This window comes from Typopeltis vanoorti, chromosome 3, assembly GCF_054136105.1.
Source record: "Typopeltis vanoorti isolate ZY-2024b chromosome 3, IOZ_Tvanoo_1.0, whole genome shotgun sequence".
Classification (NCBI taxonomy): domain Eukaryota; kingdom Metazoa; phylum Arthropoda; class Arachnida; order Uropygi; family Thelyphonidae; genus Typopeltis; species Typopeltis vanoorti.
The window spans coordinates 123,599,089-123,626,380 of record NC_143551.1 but is presented as its reverse complement, the minus strand read 5'-3'; the positions used below and the strand labels follow the sequence as shown (position 1 = coordinate 123,626,380).

General features: G+C 35.9%; 1 protein-coding gene across 3 annotated transcripts in view; it reads right to left on the bottom strand.

Annotated features, from left to right (window-relative positions):
- The window catches only part of LOC150108535 (serine/threonine-protein kinase NIM1-like), a 123,944-nt gene that overhangs the window by 6,485 nt on the left and 90,167 nt on the right, over window positions 1-27,292 (bottom strand). For all 3 annotated transcript variants that reach the window (XM_090415964.1, XM_090415965.1, XM_090415963.1), the window contains exon 4: window positions 26,382-26,650. In XM_090415964.1, coding sequence (XP_090272090.1) covers window positions 26,382-26,650 — 269 coding nt within the window. The remainder of the gene's footprint in view (window positions 1-26,381; window positions 26,651-27,292) is intronic.

The following is a 27,292-nucleotide window of genomic DNA, read 5'->3' as shown; positions in this document are numbered from 1 at the left end:
GCTGCAACTTTCGAAATATACATAGGCACTGTAAGTACAGTGTATACATGCTTGGATAAAATATCAAAATTATGGTAAAAATTTAAAAAAAAATGAAACATGAAAAAATATTGTTTATTATCGATATAGTTCGCCCACCGATTAGAGGTCCCTCGACACTTCTGCGCATGTCAGAAAAAGGAGAATCCCTTCCGATAATAGGGTAATCAATCTGTTTTCCGCGATGAGTTTGTTTATTATTATAGGTCGGAAAATTTAGCTTTTCTTTTACGAACATTGCTGTTTTTAAAGTGTAACTATTTTGCTTGTATAACAGTTGGAAAAATGTACGTAAAGTGTTAATAAAATTAAAAAAGGTGTAGCATAAAACAAAAATGTAACTAAGTTTATTTTTAAGAAAGTTTTCTATAAAATAAAAATAATTATACAGAAAAACAGAAATTATTTCAAATGAACTTAGATATTCTAAACTTACAGTTGAGAGAACTGAGACACTTTAATGTCCTAAACTGATTAATTATACTTGTTGTGACTCTCAATAGCATGCAAAAAAAAAATGTTGGAAAAAATACCATTGTCAAATTCTTTTAATCTTCAGAGTCATCTGAATCGGTGTCCGAATCGCCATCACTTTCACTTAAACTGATCACCAAAGGTTCGCACAATTCTTCGATAATTCCGTCTCTATCCCAATATATATTTTCCAATGAGGTGACATGAGAGCAATATTTTCCCCAGTTTTGAACTGTAATACTTTCAATCGCCTGTTCTGAAAGCTTAAAAAGTTTCGACATGTCAATATCCCCAGTTACGTTGCGATGGCGAATGAAACTTTTCACTTCTGCCCAAACGTACTCAATAGCATTAATATCGCAATGATATGGTGGTAGCCTCAAAGCTAGAAATCCATGCCCTTTGAGCATCGTGTCGAATTTAAATAGTTTAGTTGTGGGCGAGTTTCTTTTGACCAAATTAAGCAATTCAATTTTTCACATATCTGGGGAATGAGAAATGTTATTTGCAGAGAGCCAATCCATAAGAACTTGCTTCTTATTAGACCAATTTGGAACTTTGTATAATCGAATAGAGTGATATGAAGCGTTATCAATTATAACAACAGCATTTTTAGGAAGGTTTGGAATCAGTTTTTCTTCTGCCCACTTTTCGAAGATCGTAGAATTAATTTGCCCATGGTAATCTCCAATAGCTGAATTGGCTTTGTATAGTAAGTTTGAATTCGCTAAAAAACCTATTTGTCCACCCGCACACAAAATTATTATGCGCCGCGAGGCATTTCCGGTTTGCAGCACTCCACATTCTTCTTTAGACTGTCAACATTTTCCATAAGTTAAATTACTATCAATCCAAGTTTCATCTAGATACACAATCGGTCTTTTCTCCACCCTGAAACGTCTTATTGCTCTCAAATACTGCGTTCTAGATAAAAACAATGTCACTTCGCTCCATGATAAGTTTCCTTTTATTCTGGGACTTTTTAAAACAAAATCCGATTTCATGAAGTATTTTCCTTAAAGTTTCTCTTTTCCAAAGAAAATTAATTTTTTTTCTTAAAGCACAGGAATCAATTTCGGAACAGTTGGTATTCTTTTCTCGACCACGTAAAATTCGTGAAGTTTTTCTTATAACGTCTACATCAAAATCATTCAAAGCTACGGTTTCGATGGTTCTCTTTCTCTGGCGCTTTTTTTAGGAGATTTAAATTTTGGCTTACCTTCACCTTTTGATTCCCTACGAATTCTTTTAACAGTCGACCCCGATACGCCAGCAATTGCACTTGCACGTTTTATGACTTGAGAAAGGGGAACAAGAAGACGGCCTTCTGACGATTCTTTTTCGCAGAATGTCAGCACATTATTCAATATTCTTTTGCAAGAGCTACTGAAACGTTTAACAACATAACTTGTTGACTGTACTGGATCCATCATACAAATTAATAATGAAAAAATAATGCAAAAAAGCGACAACAAAAATCAAGCTAGTACTAGTGTACAGCGACAGACAAGAAAGCACGTGATTTCGCATGTTGGCGACCAATTGGTACATCCTTCATTTCTTTCTCCCCTTCAGCATGAATCGACTATTCTTGGCAAAATGCCAAGAAGGGATCTACAAATGGTGGGCGAACTATAATATTTTACATTTTAGTATAATTCAAAATGACTTAAAAATTACTATAACAAATGTTATGGCTTTAATTGTAATGTCCAAATATTTAAAGAGATGGAGTTAATACGATAAGCCCCACGAACACTCTAGTACTGGCGCAAACTGCATATCAACAAGAGTGGAACTGCGCGACGGACAGTGCCGCATTACGCTAATAGCTTCCATCTCACTATGACGTGCACATGCTTGCGCGCGCGTAGCAATGACACTGTGGTAAACAGTGCTGCTAGTGTCCTTCGCTCTCCTAAGTGCTACAAGATGGATTTTTATTATTTTTTATACAAAATAAGAGAATTGCATAGGACTGTTGATGATAAAATTAAATGTTACAAGCAAATATAAATAAATTAATAAATATATTTATATATCGAGAAAAATTGGGGGTGCTGCAGTTCCGTAGTATGCATGAGCCGCCCCTGAATTATTCCCTAGTAAAGTAGCATTACTACCCCACCAACACCATTCGGTTGAGGAGGGAAGAGGACAGTGGCAGCTTGTACATAAGCACTGCGACACTGCAGCACGCCAAGGAAAAAACGAAAAAATTAAATTTTGTTTGTGTTTATAAACAATAACAATGCTTACAACATTATATAAATGCAATACAACATGTTAAAGGTTACAGCTTATGTTTTGACATTGATTGAATAGTTAATAATTAGAATTGTTCGATCAACGCTTTAGATTACGAAACAAATGCACTGCGATCTAACACAGTGTCGGAATTATCACGTTCGGCCAATTGCAGCTAGACTCACCTATATTCGTTTGCACTTGTCACTACACATCACAAGTGAATCCGACACTGCTCGTGAAGCAGTGTCACTACAGATAAAGTGTATGCTTGTGCGCGTTATTTCTGTGTATGAAACTTTTATTATTGATGTGTGTTCGTGGTGAGGGTGGAATATTTTTAATAAAGCAATTTTTTTTAATATGTAAATTTATTTATTAATAAATTAGTCACTGAGTAGGAAAAAATGAATTATTTTTCTTATTTTGTATATGCAGTACCCCCACTTAAAATTTTCACCGGCCACCACTGGAAGAGGATAAGGGGGAATGATAACTATAATAATTAAGATTTTTTACATGATCTTTTCTAGATTTCGTAAAACATACATAAAATACAAGAAACACGTATACTGACTGAAAGGAATATCCCTCAAAAAAAAAAAAAAAGCCATACACGTCTACACATCATGTATAAAGCGAATATCATGCTAAGCTTCAATTCCATCACATGTTAATTCGGTGAATTGTGATTTTTCGATGAATTGTTGGTTTTGACGTTTGACTGTATGATCAATTAGAAACAAAGGAAGGACAGAGAAAAATTTACCAACTAGCGATATGTAGAAATAAAGCAGCTAAGGACATCTTACATGTGAGGCAGATCAAAGATGCTGAAGGAAGAGTATTATGGAGGGATGTGGACATAAGAAACAGATGGAAAATATACTTTGAGGGACTTTTGAATGAGGAAAATGCAAGGACTCACAGAGGAGATGGGCAGCCTTCTGAGGGGATGGTGCAGAACATCAGTAGAATGGAAGTGACGGAGGCCATGAAGAGGATGAGGAATGGAAAAGCGGTGGGCCCCGACAGAATTCCAGTGGAGGCATGGAAGGCACTGGGGGAAGAGGGAATTGACCTGCTGTGGGACCTGTTCATGAAAGTTTGCCAACAGGAAAATATACCCGAGGAATGGAGGGAGAGTACTCTTGTTCCCATCTACAAGGGTAAAGGGGATGCACAAGACTGTAAAAATTACAGAGGAATAAAGTTGATGTCCCACACAATGAAGATCCTAGAAAGGGTTCTTGATGGTAGATTGAGGGAGGAGGTGGAGATTGCAAAGGAACCATTTGGCTTCATGCCTGGTAGATCAACAACAGATGCTATCTTTGGGTTACGACAGATGATGGAAAAATATCGAGAGAAACAAAGGGAGCTACATCTGGTATTTATTGATCTGGAGAAAGCATACGATAGAGTGCCAAGGCAAGAAGTCTGGAGGTGTCTGAGGGAGAAGAAGGTGCCGGAGAAATATGTCAGGTTGGTGCGGGAAATGTACAGAAATGTGAAGACAAGTGTTCGGACCTGTTTGGTACAGACAGAAAGTTTTCAAGTAACAGTTGGCTTGCATCAAGGGTCAACATTAAGTCCGTTTCTGTTTAATATTGTGATGGAGGTGGTAACAGAGGAGGTGAGAGAAGATGCATCTTGGACAACGTTGTATGCAGATGACATCTTGCTGTGTGTAGATTCAAGAGAAGAAGCGGGAACTAAACTGGAAAGATGGAGAAAAGTACTGGAAGAGAGAGGTATGAGACTGAGCAGAAGTAAGACAGAGTATATGTGTTGCGCAGTGGGCGGTGGCCAGGACACAGATCTGGAGCTGGAAGGAAATGTCATCAGGAAGGTGAGAGACTTTAGATACTTAGGTTCAACAGTGGAAGAAGATGGAGGAGCTGAGAAGGAAGTGGGATGCAGGATACAAGCGGGTTGGAGGAACTGGAGGGAGATGGCTGGAGTGTTATGCGATAAGAGGGTGCCGATCAATCTGAAAGGCAAAATTTATAGGACAGTAGTGAGGCCAGCTATGACATATGCTATAGAAACTGTGGCCCTGAGGAAAAATAACATCAGCAGGATGGAAGTAGCAGAGATGAGAATGCTTAGGTGGATGTGCGGTGTGACCAGAAAGGATCATCTGAGAAATGACTATGTCAGGGGAACAGTGAAAGTTACGAACTTAGGAGCGAAAATACAGGAGGCAAGGTCGAGATGGTTTGGTCATGTGATGAGGAGGGAGGACGAATATGTGGGAAGAAGGGTCATGCAGATGGATGTGCAATGAAGGCGGAAGCGTGGGCAGCCAAAGAAGAGATGGAGGGAGCTGGTAGAAGAGGACTTGAAGATGAAGAACTTGGATGTGGTGACAGCCCAAGACAGGAAGGTGTGGAGGAGACTCATACAAACAGTGACCCCACTTAAGTGGGAGAAGCTGTAGAAGAAGTTGGTTTTGACGAATTGCCTTTTGCTAAATTGTATTTACGATTAACTGCTATTCGATGAATTCGTTTTTCCAGGAACTGCCTTACGATTAATTGCTTTTTCGATTAATCGTTTATTCGATTAAATTGTGTTTTCGATAATTTGCCGGGAGGCAAATTATCACTCAATAAATTGTCTTTCGATGAATTGTTTTGGGCGACTTTTCTGGATCACACAGTGGTATATTTAGATTTTGCAAAGGCATTTGAGAAATTGACACATGACATGCTGGTAATTAAAGTGGAAAATTGATGGGGCTAAATCGTAGATGAGTGCACTGGACTGGAAATTAGTTGTCCGATAGTTATCAGTGAGTTGTCTATGAAGGAGTGATATTCTAGAAGATGAAAATCACTAGTGGTGTACCCCAAGTGTTTGTTTTAGGACTATTGCTGATCAACTTGTATGCTAATGATATTGGGAAAGGTCTGATGGTGATATGCAGTTTTCTGCAGATGATTTAAAGTTGGGGAAAGGAATAGAATGGATGCTGCGGCTTTACAAGAGGACTTGAGTTCACCTGGCTGAATCGGCAAGTGCATGGGGGTTGTCAACTCAATGTTGCAAAGTATGTGAGAAGATGAAAGATCTGGGAGTGACTGTAGACAAGTACCTAAAATTTTGAGGACAGCACAGCAGATAATGGGAGTGATGCAGAGGGCACTGACGTGTAAAAGTAACGATGTTATGGTTCCCTTGTATACGGCTTTGATCAGGTCACATATGGATTACTGTGCACAGATTTGGTAACTTGGTTTTCAAAAGAATGAAGATGTATTGGAGAAGGTCCAGAGACGATTGACTAAGGTAGTTTCTGGTCTCTATAATTTATTTATTTAGTCATATGGAGTTTCCTCCCTTTTCTCCCTCATCCCTATTGGGGCGAGTTGACCCCCCTGAAGGGGGTGGTTAAGTATTTATGGCTGTAGATCCGTGTGTTCACGGGGCCGGTTTGCCTGCTTGCAGGATGAACCCCCCCCCCCCCAAATAAACACTCCTTCCCCAGGCATATGGTTGGGAAGCGCATAGCCACTAGGCTAACCGCGCGGACGTCTCTGTAATGAAAGAGTATGAAGATGGATTGAGAGAATGCAAATTACAATTACAGAGCCCACTGGATAGGAAGGGGGGGGATATGATTGAAACATATAAGTTGTTAAAAGGATTTTGCATGGAATGGGTGAGGACAGAGAGAGAGAGAGAGAGAGAGAGAGAGAGAGAGAGAGAGAGAGAGAGAGAATAAGAGTTCATTCCTGGAAGCTGTATAAAGAAAGTGTGAGCACAGTATGATAAACTGTGTATGTAACAGTGGGACCTCCTGCAATGAGCCTTTTGACTGCACGGAGTGTTAATAATAATAATAAAATAATAAGATAAAATAATTGATAATGATTCAGTTTTTATCTTCAATAAAGTTTTTTTGAGAAGAAAAACTACTTTCCTGAAACAAATATAAACCAACTGTTTCATAATAAGCCAGCACTACTATGGAGCATGAAACGAGTAGTTCCTTACAGACTATGCAGTGTAGCAGTAATTTTAAATAGATATAGACTAAACGTATCCAGCGTAATTTTATATTGGAAAAGATCTGAGTTCGATTCTTGTCATGACAAGAAGAATCTTTATATGAGGATTTTACGACTGAAGGTGAGTTAGCCGATTTTATACGGAGATAGCAGAGTTTTTTCCCTCAAAAAAACTCGTGTTTCATCCAGCATACAGACATAGCCATGAAAATACACTCGATTTACGGGCCAAAAATACTGTTGGTAGTAAGCGGCAGGTGGTGTTATGTGTGTTAGTTCGAGTCGTTGTGGTAGTAGAAGGTGGATGATAAGTAGGGGAAACGGTGAGTTGTGTATAGTGGAGATGAACTTCCTCACGCGATGAGTCCTTGGACTCCTTGGAGGTGTCACGTAATAATAATAATGATTATGACGATAAAATATCCAAACTTGTCATCAGGGTCATGAAAACTTACATTATGATACTTATGAAATCTTATGATATGAATATTAAAAGTCCCTTATGATATTACGTTGCCAGTTCCTAAACCAATGTTCAAAACACAAGCTAAAAAGGGAAGAAAGAGTTAGAAAAATCCTTCATTGCAGTAGTGTATATTAAAGTGCACATGTATAGCAAGCTTTGTGGTTTATCAGGAATATATTTCCAGCGTTTCTATTAATCAGTTAATGATATTAACGGATTAACGACAAAGCTTAGCATACACTTTAATATACACTAACGCAAAGAAGGAACCCTACGAAAATACAGTATATCGTCGTTCATTACGCGAGTGGGTGAATCATACAACATATGGAACTGCTGTTAAGGTTAAAAATAACCAAAATTTAAAAGCGTTTGTGAAGTTTTAAAAAAAAAAGCTCTCCTACCATGATGAAACGTTTTTATTAACACTTTAAAAAGAATGATGATAATGTTCAGTTCCTCCAAAGGAAAAGAAATAAAAAAAAATCATCTTATCATAGACGAGATTCAAACCCGGATTATTTTTTTCAGAAAGTGGGCAAGTGACGAAACTGCTCAGCTACTGAGGTTGGGAACCGGTTTATTAACTGAATTCAAATTTACAATACTGCGAAATGTAAAAATTGGGATCTCTTACGCCCAATCATCCCCCCCCTCCCCCTCACACAAAATAAACTTTTTCAGAGTGGGGAAAGGGGATGATTTGGGTGTAAAGGGTCCCAATTTTTACAAGATAGAGCAATGTAACAGAACAAATGGAGCCCCTTCCCCCATGGACTATCCTGGAGTCCCGTTCCAGATCACTTCAATCAAGACTGCACACAACTAACCGAACTCCATCCATCAAACGTACTGTATTTTTGTGTGCTAATTGCCTGGGTTCTCCAGCAGGTGTGCCCGTTGGGGGGGGGGGGGAGTAAAACATGAGATTTCGGAGAAAACTCTTCTTCCCCTGTATGAGACTCGCCTTCACTTGAAAAAGTTCTCATAATGATGCCACACATCATGACGTGAATAAACCTAGGTCTCTTTCTAACCAAAGGATGTGTCGGTCTTCCGACCACACTACGGAAGCGCTTATGAGCTTGTATTTTTAAATTCATACAGGGAAAATATCAATACATTATCAGTTCGCATCATTTTTGTTATAAAATGAAATATTATTATTATTATTATTGTGTGTGTGTGTGTGTGTGTGTGTGTGTGTGTGTGTGTGTGTGTGTGTGTGTGTGTGTGTGTGTGTGTGTGTGTGTGTGTGTGTGTGTGTGAGAGAGAGAGAGAGAGAGAGAGAGAGAGAGAGAGAGAGAGCGAATGAGGGATATAAGCTGGCTATGTGAAGCCCACAAACTTAGATCTACGCGGTGAATGTCTAATTTCTGTTTTACATCAACAGGAAAATTTTATACTCTTAAAATTAAAAGCACTTAAGAAAGAGAGAGAGAGAGAGAGTGCATTTCACAAATGAGGAAACACCCAAACCCTCACTGGGGAAATAAAAATTCCTAACGCATTGAGTTTGCATACATTTCCTGCTTCAACATCAGTTAGCTATTATGACTCTGCATTACACGAACAGCAACAGTAGCCACTGTCTATTGATGACACATTAGGAAGGTGGAGCGAGCACAGGCTGTCCCCTGTCACACAGCACTCAAAGTGGGGAATTCACTTTGATCGATTACATCAAGGTAACGTTCAAAGTCGCATTTATGTAGTTTTCTACAAGGGTCAACGACCATCAGCCTGCATGCATAGTTGGCTACCTTACAAATAAATCGAAGCTTCATTCATTAATGTTTGAATATTAATTTTGTATTACTACGAAATGAGAGGGAAAAGTTCCTGTTTGGATGCGCATTGTGCAGAGAATGGGCATTCAACCAGGATGGCAAAATGTGTTTGAAGATTTGAAGAAACGGATTATTCAATACAATAATGAATTTTTCAAAATATATTCGAGAAAAAATGTTTCGCTTTGTTTTACCTCGAAGTAACACAAAAATAAATAAATAAATAAATACATTTTCCTTTCCCCTAAAAAATCTCTTTTAATGACGTCTTAAAAGCCATAATGTTAAGCTAGGCTTCAACATGTCTGATCATAAATTCTAAACAGTAGCATTAGCTAATGAAAATTCATAAGTTAATGAAAGATGATCATAAACTATATTTGCACAGTTCTCACAAGAAATAATTTGCATTGCGTACAATGGCATTTTATTTGCTTCGCATAGAACATCATTTTCATTAAAAAAATGCAAAAAATCATTGATCATTAGATTTCTTTATAATAATAAGAGAAATATATATATTTTTTAATTTTTAATTTTTAATAAAATTTTATTTTTTGTAACAAAGGGTAATTTATTTTTTCGCATGAAGAGTATACTCGTCAAACACTGTTAAAGAGTAAAAAACAGAAAGAAAAGAATGTATTACTATTAACTTACATGTAAATATAAGTTAATACAATGCTCATCACGTCGTGTAGAATGAAGAACTGCTAAATCACAAACACGTAACTATGATAAATATATATATTTTTTTAGATTTTAGAACAAATGTCATGTCTTAACATGTTAATTTACATTTTCACTGTTAAAATGCAAACCTACTGTTTAAAACGAAACTTTTCTTGCTTTCATATTCGCAAAATCACAAATAAGGCCAGTGTAGATTTCTGCTTATAGTTAAGTCAAGGATTAGATGCACGTGACCTTTCCTGCATTCAAATTTCGAGAACTAGAAATATTATTTTGAATTGAGAGAGAGAGAAGGAATAGAACATTTAAGCGCTCCCAGGGATAGATATGATAAATATTTTTATAATATTTTAGTTTAACAGAGACCACAAATAACATTAAGCTCTGGATACTCCAAAATCTTTTACAGGGAGACGCTTGTCATTTCATTTATCTAGAAAGAATATCACATTTCTATTTCTATTTATTTTATTTTTTTTTCAATTGATTCATTTGATAAACTGTTCATATTAGAACTAAGTTAATTTCCAGCAGAGCGACTGCACTCTTTCGGTGCTATAAAAGCATTTATAAGCACGGTTTTAGACTCTTAACAGAGTAAAATGCTATGCTTAGGATTAAGACTATGATAAGAACGTTTCCAAGAACTGAATGAGCCAGTGATGATAATGGCCTCATTACAAACATTACTGGGTGGGAAATTCTTCCGAATGAAGCTGGGTGGGTGGGTGGGGGATAATAATAAAACAATAAATAAAATAAAATTTCCTCTAGTAACGTGGTTTCCACCTAAATAGTGCGTATGTGCGTGCTATTTCATTCGTTCAAGTAAATTATGATTATCGAAGTAAACAGAGCATGGAATACCTTTAGAACTTTATGCTAATCCATCTACCACTATCTATCAATTAAGATAGATAATGGTACAAGATTAGTTTCTAAACACCAGTCTTCTCTCTCTATCATTACATAAATGTGTGAGGTATTTGCATGCGAGATGAGATGAGATGCTGTCGATCTGAATATTAAGTATCTCTTTTCCTCGCAAGAGTGAAAAAAAGAACAGTTGACTGCCTATGCGAGGTCTTATTAATGAATCATTCTTAAATCATGTCACTTTTTTTTTTTCAAAACTTTCGAAATCCTTCTTTCTCATAAAATGTCACACTTTCTTTTATTTACAGCTTTAAATATCCCTCTTTCTTTGTGTCACTGCCAGTGGCGGATCGTGGCTTGAAATCGTGGGGGTGCTGCAACTTTCGAAATATACATACACACTGTAAGTACAGTGTGTACGTTTAAAAAAAAAATTAAACATGAAAAAATATTGTTTATTATCGATAAAATTATACAGTTTAGTATAATTCAAAATTACTTAAAAATAAAATCTATTATCATAACCTCGAAAATGTCCAAATATTTAAAGAGACGAAGTGAATACGATAAGCACTGCGAACACTCTACTACTGGTGCAAACTACATATGAACAACAGTGGAACTGCTCGACGGACAGTGCTGCATTACGCTAATAGCTCGCATCTCACTATGACGTGCATATGCTTGCGCGCGTAGCAATATGACACTGTGGTAAACACAGTGCTTCTAGCGTCCTTCGCCCTCCTAAGTGCCACAAGATGAATTTTTATTATTTTTTATACAAAATAAGAGAATTGTATAGGATTGTTGATGATAAAATTAAATATTAAAAGCATATATAAATAATTTAATAAATATATTTATATATCGAGGAAAATTGGGGGTGCTGCAGTTCCGCAATGCCTATACACGAGTCGCCCCTGGTCACTGCACAAATTTAAAAACAGGGGAGGGGATGCAGAAGCACATAGTTTTGCCTTTAAACTTTCCAGATAAATTTATTTTTGTTTTTAGCAATATCCAATGCCATATTCAAATCATAAAATAAATGAATGGATGTTTATATTCACCAATATCCTATTCCTAGCGCACCTCTCCCCATCGTTTCTCATTGGTATCAGCTGGATGATGTTTCTAACTTAGTTTTGAAAAATGGCTTATTCCTAAACTGTTCCATCCAAAGTGAACAACACACTGGGAATTTGAATTTTGAATTTAACTTATGATGGCATGTTGGCACTTCATCACAGGAGCAACTACTTGGATGAAGTATTATAATTTCCATAATTACCGTCATAAGGATAACATCGATATCCTATAATGCAAGTTGTATCTTTTTTTATATATATTAACTTCATCGATATTTTTCAAATGCTTTAACAAAACTATTACTATTTTTTTCCTTTCTAATTACTGTAATTCAATATAACTGAATTTTACAATGTTTGGATATATGAAAAAATGTTACTTTTTTATAATAAAACGTTTAGTTTTTTTTTTTTTTTAATATATCACTTATTTATTATAAACGTCGTTTAATGTTTTTGTTCAATTGTCTGCCATGTTTTTATTCCCGAAAGAAAGTAGGTAGAGCTATTTTAAGCTCTCTAACCTTTTTTGGAAATCGGCAGGGAGCCGGTGGCTATGGATGATCTTAGAAACATTGGGACAAGAGTGAGGACGACAACTGCTGCCATCTTTTAATAATAAACCATAACATGCGCATAGTTTGTCTGAAATAGTGTAAGTTCTATGGTTGATTTTTTTTTCTGAAATACATTAAAACCCAAGTTTGTGACAAAGAGCAATAAACTCGAGAATCGGTTGTAAAAAGGCCTAGTTAATGTTCCTCTAACCGACGAATAGAATGGAACCTATGAAAGTGTTTCTACTGCCAGTCTAACATTATAATATGAGCTTCTTTTTTTTTTTCATTTTTATCAATTTTATATATTTTTTGTAATTTTTTAATTTATTTTTGCATAGTTCAGAAATCCTGTGCTAGAGATGAAACATGGACTTGTTCAAGCCACTTCAGGTCTCCAAATAAGCAGGGTGATGTTCTCACATCGGGCGATGAAATTCATCTCCCACGCACAAACACCCACAAGCATCCATGCCCACGGTGTGATTAGAACCCGCGCCCTGTTGGTTGGAGAGTGAGTACTAATATATATATACAGTATATCCCTCATTTTTCAAATTTCTACATGTTCATGGGGGTCAGTCTACAAATTTCTTCGGCTTTGTACTTTTTCTCTCTCTTTTTCTTTTTTAATGAACCACGCTTAAATTAAAAAAATGTTAGGAATGCATTTAATTATAGTTCGCCCATCGATTCGAGGTCCCTCGACACTTCTGCGCATGTCAGAAAAAGGAGAATCCATTCCGATAATAGGGTAAACAGTCTGTCTTCTGGGATGTGTTTGTTTATTATTACAGGTCGGAAAATTTAGCTTTTCTTTTACGAACATTGCTGTTTTTAAAGTGTAACTATTTTGCTTGTATAACAGTTGGAAAAATGTACGTAGAGTATTAACAAAATTAAAAAAAGGTGTAGCATAAAACAAAAATTTAACTAAGTTTATTTTTAAGAAAGTTTTCTATAAAATAAAAATAATTATACAGAAAAACAGAAATTTTTTCAAATGAACTTAGATATTCTAAACTTACAGTTGAGAGAACTGAGACACTTTAATGTCCTAAACCGATAAATTATTTATGACTTGTTGTGACTCTTTTAACAAACCCATGCAAAAAAAAAGTTGGAAAAAATATCATTGTCAAATTCTTTTAATCTTGAAGCGTTATCAATTATAACAACAGCATTTTTAGGAAGGTTTGGAATCAGTTTTTCTTCTGCCCACTTTTCGAAGATCGTAGAATTCATTTGCCCATGGTAATTGGCTTTGTATAGTAAGTTTGAATTCGGTAAAAAATCCATTTCTCCACCCGCACACAAAATTATTATGCGCCGCGAGGCATTTGCGGTTTGTAGCACTCCACATTCTTCTTTAGACTGCCAACATTTTCCATTAGTTAAATTACTATCAATCCAAGTTTGATCTAGATACACAATCGGTCTTTTCTGCTCCCTGAAACGTCTTATTGCTCTCAAATACTGCGTTTTAGATAAAACAATGTCACTTCGTTCCATGATAAGCTTCATTTTATTCTGGGACTTTTTAAAACAAAATCCGATTTCATGAAGTATTTTCCTTAAAGTTTCTCTTTTCCAAGGAAAATTAATTTTTTCTTTAAGCACAGGAATCAATTTCGGAACAGTTGGCACTCTTTTCTCGACCACGTAAAATTCGTGAATAGTTCTTATAACGTCTACATCAAAATCATTCAAAGCTACGGTTTCGATGGTTCTCTTTCTCTGGCGCTTTTTTTAGGAGATTTAAATTTTGGCTTACCTTCACCTTTTGATTCCCAACGAATTCTTTTAACAGTCGACCCCAATACGCCCGCAACTGCACTTGAGAAAGGGGAACAAGGAGACGGCGTTCTGACGATTCTTTTTCGCAGAATGTCAGCACATTATTCAATATTCTTTTGCAAGAGCTACTGAAACGTGTACCAATAGAACTTGTGGACTGTACTGGATCCATCATGCAAATTAATAATAAAAAAATAATGCAAATAAGCGACAACAAAAATCAAGCTAGTACTAGTACAGCGGCAGATAAGAAAGCACGTGATTTCGCATGTTGGCGACCAATTCGTACATCCTTCATTTCTTTCTCCCCTTCAGCATGAATCGACTATTCTTGGCACCAAGCCAAGTAGGGATCTACAAATGGTGGGCGAACTATACTTGTTCCAAGCTGTCCTCGAGTTTTTCCTTTAAAGGGCAAGAACAAGTTACCTTTCTTTTAGAAGAATGCCTTGCTGCTAATTAAAATAATAATGACTTTTCCGAAAGGTTGGTATGATATCCACGTCCAACAAATCACTTTCTTTTTGAATTTCTACAGCTTACTGTATACTTATCATGTTAAATATTTATACATTATATTACTTAGTATAGGCGGTGGGATTAGTCAGGCAAAACTGTAAGTGATCACTCTATTCGAATAGAAAGCGATATCGTAAATGGACTACGGACTACTAAACAGAGGGAAAAAACAGATAATAAAGTCGTCCATCTATTTGTGGTGCACAGTATTTCAGTGGCGGCTCGTGGCTTGAAATCGTGGGGGTGCTGCAACTTTCGAAATATACATACATGTTTGGATAAAATATCAAAGTGTATACGTGTTTGGATAAAATATCAAAATTATGGTAAAAATTTAAAAAAAAATTAAACATGAAAAAATATTGTTTATTATCGATAAAATTATACAGTTTGGTATAATTCAAAATTACTTAAAAATTACTATAACAAATGTTATGTCTTTAATTGTGATGTCCAAATATTTAAAGAGACGGAGTAAACACGATAAGCACTACGAACACTCTACTACTGGCGCAAACTGCACATAAACAACAGTGGAACTGCGCGACGGACAGTGCCGCAATACGCAAATAGCTCGTATCTCACTATGACGTGTATATGCTTGCGCGCGTAGCAATATGACAATGTGGTAAACACAATGCTGCTAGCGCCCTCCTAACTGCTACAAGATGGATTTTTATTATTTTTTATACAAAATAAGAGAATTGCATAGGATTGTCGATGATAAAATTAAATATTACAAGCAAATATAAATAAATTAATAAATATATTTATATATCGAGAAAAATTGAGAGTGCTGCAGTTCTGAAGTGCCAATGCACGAGCTTCCCCCGTGAATAATAACAGATTTTAGCTCGTCTGATCTCATCTTATTTATACCCTCTTTTACCTTGCAGTGTTGAGGGTTTATTAATCATCGGACCTCAAGTCGTTCACAGGATAAAGTGGTCAGACCTACGCCCCGGTGTATCCTATGTTTTGCCTGCTTTGCGGGATGAAAAACCTCAGGATAAACTGGGGAAAAGCCCTACTGTCCACGCCCAAGACCGGCTAACTTGGCTATGGCTGAGGAAGATCCTTCAGCGTCACCGACGGGAACTTAACCCAGGACACTCCTTCCCCAGGCATATGGTTGCAAAGCGCACAACGACTAGTCTAACCACAGGACACAGATTATTAGCAACGTCTGTTATTAGGTCGTTACTAATGACATCGCAATGATTAAACTCTTCATTATCATTATTATTACGTGATCCCTCCAGGGAGTCCAAGGGCTCATCGAGGGAGGGCACCTACTCTACAACTCTCTGTCTCCACCACTCAATCCATCAAGTACAACGAACTGCAACTACGATCATCATTTACACCAGCGCCATCTACCACCCACCACCAGTATTTTCACAGACAATCACAAACATCATGTCCACAGCTGAATTCGAGCCCGCAGCCTTTTGGCTGGAGAGCGGATACGCTAACCACTCGACCAACCATACCGGCCATCTATTATTATTATTATTATTAATATTATTATTATTATTATTACATATATCGCAATGGAGTCCCACAATTCATTCCAGTAGGCTATTGTTGTACACTATCCACCTTCTACACTACATGATCTACTGCTTATGGTTCTGTAGCCCAAATCGAGCTCTATCCTTCTGAATTCGTTCATTTAATTTTTAATTTATAGTTAATTAATATTTTAATTAATTAAATAAATAAATTGATTTTAATTTATATTTAATTTAGATAGATATCTACAGGGAAAAAAATCAGCAGTCGAAATTTCCTAAGAAATTCTGAGATGTTTTGAAAAAGGACTTTCTTATATTTCTTATATTATGAGTGATCATACCAAAGAAAGTTGTCATGAAAGGTGAACACATCATAGTGTCGTCTTAATAAAAACAGTAGGAAGCTTCTTACTAGGAAGTTTATATTTGAGCACTGAGGATGTATACACTCACACTTTGATCCTATCTTTCTTTCTTTCTCTTATTTCCATTTGCCCACTCCCGTTTCACAATATTGAAACATGACCAAAAGATGGCACACGCAAAGTTAACTTTGTAAACGTGCATGAGCAATGCAAAATTAGTATAACTTAAATACTGGTCAGAACAATATGAATATAATAATTCGTATAACATTCAACTATACTGAATAATAACTGGAATCGACTTGTTTTGAGAGAATAGCGCATGCGCGAATTATCAGATAGGCTAAATTCTAAGAACTGATCGATGCAACAATGAAATGGTTTGACAAATAGTAAAATCATTATATTATACAGAATTTTTATTTCATTTCTTTTTAAAACGTCTCTTTATATCAACTGTATTGTCCAAAAATATTCTGAAGCTCGTTGAAATAAAAATAAAACAATAAAACAATAATAAAATAATAATAATATTAAAAAAATAACAATAAAATATTAAAAAAACTAATAAACAATAAAAAATAAATAAAATAAAATAAAACAATAATAAAAACATAATGCAACATTAACAGCAACAGATTGTACAGCGGCAACAAGAGAAATAAATTATTAGAGGCCACATCCTCAATCGAAGTTCATTTGAAGCAATCACTTAGTGCTTTGGTATGGTCAAACTCCGATGCTATTTATTTGCTAAAATGTGTGTGTTGGGGTGGGGGTGGGGGGAATAAGCTTGGCGACTAAGTTCAAATACAAGACAAGTATGCATGTCGATAGAACTTTTAAGGGATGCTAAAAAACACAATTAAATACTTGTATCCATTCTGACAACCTGACAACCTCACGTATGGCCAATATGTATATAATAAAAGTACACTTCTTTGTCCTCGATGAAAAAAAAAAAAAAAAAGGATGTCGCAGTATGTTCAACTACTTCCCGATTGAATCAAAATGATCTCCATTTCCATACAATTACCACTCACCAAATAAAAATTATTGGTAATCTGTTCACTATCTCTTAGGGATAACCGCTAAATTACGTCTATAATTTCCTGTCAAAAATGCCGATTTTTTTTTTCTTCCGTATCTTTGTCGGTGCGAATTCTATCAAACTGCAAAAGCAGCGCTAGTTGCTTCACGATTTAAAAAAAAAAAAAAAAATTCATACATCCGTATATCAATGAACGCAAAAGTGAGCTGTAGAAAAAAAGAAAAAATATATTAAACGCACACACACACACACCAAGTAACATTACGAATCCCAAGAAGCATTTCTCTTCTCAACATTTATGAGCCCGCAGATAAAATGTTGAGATGATAAACAACAGTACAAATCCCTGACGATCCCTAGCACGTTATGGGAAAAATTTACATTAAATAAATCCGAAAATCTGTTATCAAGTTGAGGATTTTAGACTAGTGCTGTTTTGATTTAATACAATGAATAAGAGTTCGTTTTTTTTTTCATGTATGAAACACTAAATCTACACACTGAGATAGACGATTTCCAATGAACTGTTTTCTTTTTCTCTTAAACTGTTTTTAAGTTTGAGAATTTTTGTAGAGTTTTAGCTGTAAAAAAAAATAAAGAAGAAAAACGGTTTGGCATTTAATCCAGCCAAATTTCGATTTTTTTTTTTTTTTACTACAAAAAAGGGCCAATTAGGTAAATTGGAAAAAGATGAGACAAAGTAGACGTACAACCAAATTAGACACTGAAGGTCAAGAGATCTGCCTTGCTTATTTGATTTCCCTGTAATAATGGCCATACATTAATGGTTGTATTATCAAAGGTTGTTTTATATAAAATTATTATTAAAGATAAAACAATGTTTTTAACTTATACCGCACTTAGTTTGTTAAAACTACATTAAGACAAAATTAAAATACAACATTTATATACATTAATAAGTTGACTTACAGGGATATTTTAACACATTGGGAACGCTTGGACAGAGTTTTAAACCAGTAAAGGGTGCATTGTAGAAAATATAATTCAACGATTGCAAAGACTTGTAGTAACTTCCGTGATGCTACGCCTGCAACAAAAGAAAAAAAGGTTCGAGCTGGTAACGAAAAACCATAGTTCCTCCTACCTCCATATGAGATCGGCTAACTTACCTTTAGTCGAAAGAGACCAGATAAAAGTTCCTCACGTCACTGAGAGGAAGCGAAGCCAGGTCTTTCCGCCCAAATGGCTTCGTCTATATTGACTGAGCTACGAAGACTCACCATGGATAGGCTAAGGATTTTTCTCATAATAATACTCACAAACTAAACAAGTTACTTTTAAACATTTATAATTTTTATTTATCATTTTAAACATTTTATATGTGTCGTAATAATATCTTTTAACGTTAATATCCTATATTAATGTCTGGTGAGGAAATTATTGTAATCCTGAAGTAGTTTGAAACAGTTCTATGTTTGGTCTGAATTATCTAAACGTTGACATATTGATTGATTGAGAGAGAGAGAGAGAGAGAGAGAGAGAGAGAGAGAGAGAGAGAGAGAGAGAGAGAGAGAGAGAGAGAAATAAACAAACGAAATTCTGCATCAGACTACTGGTGAATATTAGTAGCCAAGGAAGGCTTTGGTCGTTTTCTGTTGGGCCATTAAAGAATATTTTCCCTACTTATGGGAAACTAATCTTTCGGGTTTATGCAAACCTCGAAAGAACGCTCATTAGGGGGATTGTGAAGCGGCCGTAAACTACGAATAATGTTTTGCGATAGTCAGCTGCCCACGTCCAGTACAGTTGTTACGACCACTCTCCATTAATCATCGCTTGAAAACATCGGATCATCAAAATCCTTCTCTTTGTCACGCAACGTCCAAATGGAGATAAAGTAGCTTTTAATCAAGGTGAGGTTCAAAGCTACATTATTTCCGGGGTGTTCACGAGGTGTCAATGACCTCGGCGGACGTTCGATGCTGTTGTATTTTAACGACTCACTTTTACAAAATGTTGTAAACATAAGTCGATTTTAGGATAGACATTTGCTGACACACGCGACTATAATGTCTCTGCTCAATTCCTCATTGATTTTATGGCACTCGTGAAGAAGCCTGAGTTAATAGCTGGATGCAGTTCGCACATAAACCCAGGATTTTGTTTACTTCCTGGAAAAACGCACATTACGGGAAGCGTAGGATTGCTGAAATTTCTTCCATTCCTTTATTATACTTAATTGTCTGATACCAAATTTGAAAAAAAATAAATAAGTATGACCTCTGACAGAATTTCTCTGGTGACGGAAATGATAACCCGGTATTTCGGGGGGGAAAAAGTTCCGCTAACTCAACAACGGTTTTCGCATCTTAGATTCCGGGATTCGAACCTCGATCTTTGTAATCTAACGAAACAAACTATGAAAGGAGAAAATCAACATTTTCTATTTAAAATAAAAACGTATATAAAATCAGCAATGATTGTTGAACTTATACGTGGATAAACTGAAGACTGGGGAAAAAAAACACGAAATTTATTCATTTGAAAGTGTGTAAGTTATAGATGTATTTAATATGATTGCATTTTATTGCAAATGCTCAACGAAAAATTAAGAGCTACTTCTTAGTCCTGATTCGAAAACTTTTTGGAGATGTTTGGAAGTACAAATCGTACCTTTGTCATTGTTTTAAGGATGGCTCATCTGAAATAAAATTCATTGCAAATAAAAACATAATATAAGAATATATTACTATGTATCCATTAAAAAATCATGTAGACAATTGTATATTTAACAAAAGAATAGTAATTTGCATACTGTTATTACTTTATTACATTCTTTACATTAGCCCTTTTCCATATTTCCATTGTAAAAATCATGAAGAGCTTCATTCAGATTAATCGTATCAGTTTCAGAGCATAAATTAAGCATTTACGCACGTTTTATTTTATTATTTATTTATTTATTTATTTATTTGCAACTGCTCCAGACCCCCCACCCCACCTCCAGTGAGCCTATACGTTAAAATGCGAATAACAAAAGGCATCTTGAAAATGAAAAACAACGCCAAAATAAATTTCCGTTGTCGTCCAAGTCAATATTGCATTTTAACGTCGCACTAAAATATCCTAAAATATGCACTTGAAAGAAACTGAGTATTCAATCAATTTAACAAGGAATGCGATCAAGGGCTGTGTAATGGATAACAAGTTGATTTCATTCTTCCAAAAAACACACATAGACTGAGTTATTTTGAATTATATACGAAGCATTTAAATGTATACAAAGGTCAGTGAATTATGTCTGTAAACAGCATGTATTCTTCTGGTTGGTTGGTTCGTTTTGTGGAAGGAAAAAAAAAAAAACTCGAGTGTTTGGAGTGGAAGGAACCTACTGACCCCACTACCATCTTCGTAAGAAATGGGATGACCCACTATTAGGCAAAAGCTCCTGTAGATGTTCTTTGCGTCCTAGATGGGATTCGAAGCCAAGTCCGTATGGTATAATATCTAAATGACTTCGTGTCATGTAGCCCAAGTGTTCTGATATGTTTCGATACCTACTCAGGCAATAATAAAGCATATTACAGGTCCTTGAATAACCAAGGACATTCGACTAAGGTGTTTATGAAGCCATGCGGTGAATTAATTAAATTTCCGTGTCTTCTACATTGCAAAATTATGCGATATTACATTTATCCTAGTGAGGCTGTACCGCAATGACCTTTGACAAGTGTAAAGTAGATTAGACTATGATCCCACGTGTGACTCTGCCATATTCGACATTATGGGAGTTAACGTTCCTCTCGTTCGGATGGAAATAGGCTTCAATTCCAATAAGAAGTTCCGCAACAAATGGTCAGCAACATCATTGCATCCAGGAAAACGAAATGAACATGTCTAGTCTGATGTTCTGTGAATGTCGTATGTGTAGGCAGGAGTTAAGAGAAAAGAAGCCAGTTGATAAGCTTTTTTGAACAGTTAGTGGTTGTAGACTTTTAGGAAATAGTGTCCTCTAAAGACTACAGTACAACAAAAAAGGCTACCATGATGTGCTTGATTGTTTAAAGAAAAAATACTAGCGGTAAATATCAGTCCAAGAAGAGAGAATGAGAGAGAGAGAGAGAGAGAGAGAGAGATTTGAACTTGACTAGCATTCCGAGTATTATCAAAGAGCAAGGGGATGTGAAAGGGATCTTTCAAGTCGTAAAAATATGGATAAGATTTAAGGTTTGTGTGTGTAAAAGAGAGAGAGAGAGAGTCACTAATTTATGGTAGAAAGAGAATAGACGATAGAAATAAGCCATGGGATTCTCTTGTATTGGTAGTTCTCGAACTGAAGGACCAGAAAGGAAAATAGGTGATTGATTTGATTACAAAGGGAGGAAAGTAAATCACGAGATGCCCATTTTCTCAGCAGGCCTCTATGCTAGATCTAATCAAGTACTCTGGAAATATCAAGGAAGGTTGTAGTGGTTTCTTCAAGCTTTTTTTTTTTGCAGCATCTTTTGTTGTGAAGTGGATTTTTATGGCAAAAGCAAAGTTTGGTTAAGTATGAAGGAATGAAACATTTTATCGTTATTTTTATTTATTTAGTTCTTTTGTTGTTGTTGTTGTTGAATTCTGTATAGTATATAGTAGTAGAAACTTCCATTAGGCTACTGCCTAATGGAAGTTTCCAAGTTACTTTTGGCCTTCTAAAGATTTCGCCTTTTCCACTATTTTAAAATTTTTTAAAATCTTCTAATGCATTTTTACTCTCCAAAGGAAGTAGCTGGGCCAAGACTCGCAGTGATTTCACAGGCAGCTGGTACCGAGAGTACAGCAGACAGTTAACACCATCTCGTGATCTCCTAACCCAGACACTAAATTATTGTCTGGAAAGTGAGCGTTCAGTGGCTCATTTTCTTGAGTCAAAAATTCGGGTTTCAGGTTACTCGCCTGTATCAAAGATTCAGTAACTTGGTAACCGGGCTGAATAAAGGACTAGAAAAAATTCCTATAATCGGTCTTTTTCTATTACATATGCTAAATTAAATAGCTCAGAGCTCCTCAGCATGTAGTTTATACGACAAAAGAAATTCTTCAAGGTGAGGTGGCACTTTTTATTTTTATTTTTTTTATTGCAGGATTAGTTCAGTCGGTATTGAATATGCCCTTTCGTTAGAAAGGCATGGATACGAATTCTGCCTATAATGTGAAGATCCTTTATCGGGGATTTTCAGTTCAATGTGAGGTGGCTTGCCTTATACATAAGTGGCAGGATTTTTCCATCCAAAACTCAGATATTTCGTCCCAGGAAGCAAACATTTTTAATAAACAATACACTAATCTCATAGCCTTAGTTGTTCCGGCAGTAATTCTAAACGACATCTAACATTTTTAGTTTTAATTTTTTGAAAAATGGTAGATAGCTGGTCTCCATCTTTCACCATTGGCAATTGAATACATTTCTGTTACGCAGTGACAAAAATACGACAATCAAATGCCGACATTTCGTATTCATAATAATAACTAGCACTAACTACATGGATATCGTGATTGTTCTAAAGCGATCATCTTTTTCTGAGATGTGGATTTTGACGTTTCTTCCGGGAGACAGACCAGACAGGCAGAGAACGAGACCTGCTCAATTGCACCATAGATTTATTAACTAAGGAACCGGCTGAGGGATGGGGTGGCGGAGGGCCAGAAAAATTTGACTGATGTGAAACATTTTAACTGCAAAATGCATCAAACACAACATTATCTGCATAATTATACACAAGCCTTCTATCTGTTCAACTGCATTGCTAATAAATAGTCGCTATAGGCTATTTGGAAACGCACATTTTTGTAATTATCTCAAATAATTTCTTTATTTGTTATCTTTGAACATCAGGCTGACTATTTCTATAGTTCCATTTATTTAATGACTTGGAATATTGGGGTGCTGTGAGATGCTGGCTTTGAGCTCCGTTATGAGAACTGTTGTAATGGCAAGTTCAATCACCTAATAAAGTGTACTTAGGGGTCTCATAATTGACGTAGCAAATTAAGCACATCTAGTCAAAATCGGTGTAGTGGAACGGTGCGGAACAAATCTTATCTTTAGTATCTCCTTGCCGTCTTACTACTCTAGAAGTCTACTAAACCAGTAAGCTGCGTGACGTCCCTTCAGGACATGTTCTGTAACTTGTAGATAAGACTACAACCGCTCTTCCAAGACAATCAATGTCACTTTTAAAAGATTTCTTCGACGACCTTTGTGCACTTTAGTAAGTCCGATTGTGTGTTAGCACGCGACAAACCAACATACTTTCATCCCACTTCATATCCACACAACAATACTAATTAAGGGATACGCCTGACAACGGAAAATAACTGTCACCATGGCAGCCGAGACTAATGACACCTCCTCCTTTTCCCTTTGCCGTTATCTGCTTCTTAATGTCCCACAAACTAAAGACACAACGCAGGCAATCTTTTACAAGGCCTATGTTGTTTATACACACCTGTATATCCAAGTCAACGACCTCCGTGCTAAACCATCCCCTTCACGTGGTTGTTTCCCTTTCTAACACGTGTCCTATGTAACAGAGACGTAAGTCCCCCCCCCCTCTCCACCATTGCTTGCAAAACTATTGACGAGTTACCGCTAACGCAAGGTGGAACTACGCCAATCTGTCTCTCCTTAAAGACAAGGGTGTGACTGGTTCTGTGTTTCGTGGGACTGAAGTCTACGTCCCCGTAATCACTGTATGTGTCCATTTCTTCGTAGGCACGCAATTCGTATCGAGTAGGAAGTTCAGCGACCTCGTCCCTTGACACTGACAGTGTGACGGTAAACCACGTGATCGTAGATAGCACGTCACTGAATGTGCTTTGAATAACTTATAGGTTAGTAGAGTAATCGAATCAGGACCGTTCGGTGAATCATTTTTTTTTTTTTATGCAAACAAGGAAACAGATTTAATGTACCATCACATCCTTCTTCCGCTCAAGAAATGCCAATCAATCGTGAAGAACGAACAATTGATTTTCATTGAAGTTTTATTCCAGGAGTTGTGTTTTGTTCTATAACAATTTACTCGATTGTTATAGATGTCGGCAAACCTTATAGTACGGAGGATGTGGTTTGTCCAATTACTTGGAATCACCAAATGAAAGATCCACAGTTCCCCTGTCCCTAGGGAACTGTGGATCTTTCAAAGATCAATTCACACCGCTTTTGTTCGTGCTTGTTTCGCAAATGGGCAGGCACCCATTCGATTGTATTTATTATTATTATTATTATCCGTACGCAAGTTATGTCTGAGCTCTAACTGTCACAGATTCTATTGAAATTTCGATATTTTTGAATCTTAAGAAAACTTTGGAGAAATTTTAGTCTTCTTCGTTTTAATCTTAAGTATTTCCAGAAATCAAAGAATTAAATGCGTGCTCGCAACTGTATATTTGCAATGACTCCGCACTGGCTAAGGTGAAATTTAATGAAATTTCAATCCAGGACACACACACACACACACACACACACACACACACACACACACACACACACACACACACACACACACACACACACACACACACACACACACACACACACACACACACACTGTGTTCTGAACCTCTTTTTTTATTAAAAAAAAAAAACAATCAATCAAACATTCTTTCTCTTTTAATAAATTTTATTTTTCGTTTTATCAAACGACTCCCGCCCCCCAATCCTAACACGTTTCTTTGAGATAAACCTTCTTTGAGTGCTGAGTCCAACAGGGTATTTATTATTATTATTATTATTAAACTTACAACATATTTCAATTCACAAATTACCACACATATGAGATGGTTGAAAATAGTTATTAGCGAAATAGCTCGGATAAGTACATCGTGATTCCAAAAGTACTTGTCGTAAGGGCATTAGCCCAAGATATGTATGAACTTTACTTGCCCTTATCATCAAAAATAGTTATCAAAACGAATGATTCATTGTTTGTCTCATTCATGAAATCAAAAGAAATAGGTCAAGAACTACTCAAGTATACGTCTTTAATATTTAATTATGATGGAAGTCTAAGCTCTTTGGAGTATTCATATACTGCAGAAAAGGAAGAAAGATGGGATGAAAATTACACATCGCATTCAGTGACAATTAATATATGTTGCCTTATCAATTTTCACAACGTAGACAATAAAAAACAATACTTTTTGTCCATATTTCGTGAAGTATCCGCACATCAGGTTTATTGAAATAATACTTTATTTCAAATTGAATTATTTCATATGATGCAAGTGTTGTGCTAGAACTCCACGGAATCAAAATTTTATAGATTTTATAATAAGTAATCTTTTTCTTTTTTTTCTTTTTTTTTTTTTTGTGGACCGCAAAATGTCTAAGTAGCGGCTCGGATTCGCTCTTGAGTCCGAGTCGAAAGCAGCCTCTTTCTGGATGCCGATGAACATTACAACTTTCGAGTCGAAAAAGATATTTATCATCAGGTACTTTTTGAGGCGTAAGAATTTTTTTATTGTAATGTTTTTTTAAACAATCCCAATCTAAATATTCCTACTAAATGTAGTTTTGCTTTAAGAACCGCCAGCCAAATTTTTAGTTGTTATTTTGAACTCTTTTTAGAATGATGTCAAAACAAAGTTTGTTAAATAATGACTAAGTACGTTTATTAATAATAATTAAATAAGCTACTAGGATACTAAACTGTTAAATCAAAGTATTTTAAACCTAAAACCGGCTTTGAGAGTAGAGACTGTTCACAAGTACACATTCCCGCCTCCCATGTGCAGTGATTACTTTTTATTTTTTTTATTTCATATTTACTGTAGTATGTAAAAAAAAAATGTGACCTTGTAACATCCAGAACCGATCTGTTTTCCCTAATCAAAGGCATCCCTATTTGTCTAAAGTGCAAAAACGCTTTAATTACTCACCATGTGGACAAGTGCTGATGTTATCTGGGCAAAGATGTTCTTGGCTTCACTCTCAGGAAGTCTTCCACCGTTAGATATCCGGTAAAACAATTCGCCACCTTCAGCGTATTCCATAACCAAATAAATTTTCGAAGGGATTTCCACCACCTCGAAAAGACGAATGATGTTTGGATGATTCAGATTTTCCATGCTACTGATCTCTCTGCTCAGCATCTTTTTGCTTTTGGCCTGGAGCTTGGATTTGTCGATCACTTTCACTGCCACCTTTTCTATAAAAGAGTAAATTAATTGACCATTAACATACCGTTACATATTGGATAGCATTAAATCCAGAATTTGTGTGTGTGTGTGTGTGTGTGTGTGTGTGTGTGTGTGTGTGTGTGTGTGTTCAGAAATGTTTTTCATAAACATTTAAGAAAATATTCATCATTCCTAATTTTTACTTGATACGCATAAGAATACGCATTTCGTTTTAGTTCTTTCATTCTGAACTGTTAATACTAACAGTTATATTAATATTAAACAACTTCCTTCCCCAAAAAAGTTAAGATTAATATTAACAGATCCCTTTTAACGAAAGCTTAGCTTATTTTAAATGCTAATGGATGTTTATTTACTTTTGATAAGATTAAATTTCATAGTAATGCACATCGTATGTCCAAAAAGTAAAATTTAAATTCAACACTTGAATAATTATGCACATTCTATAAATAAGACTGGCATTCAAGTTCTGCGAATCGTATTCCTGTCAAGAGAACTCAGTCAAAACATAAAATGTCAACTGGTTTCAGTCTAAATAAAGTGTCACAATAAATGCAAAGTAATTGCCATCCAGACAGTTAACGTAAAAATGCGGAAGTATGAAACAAGCTAATCTCATACAAAATCTCTAGACGGTACTTTCAAAGATG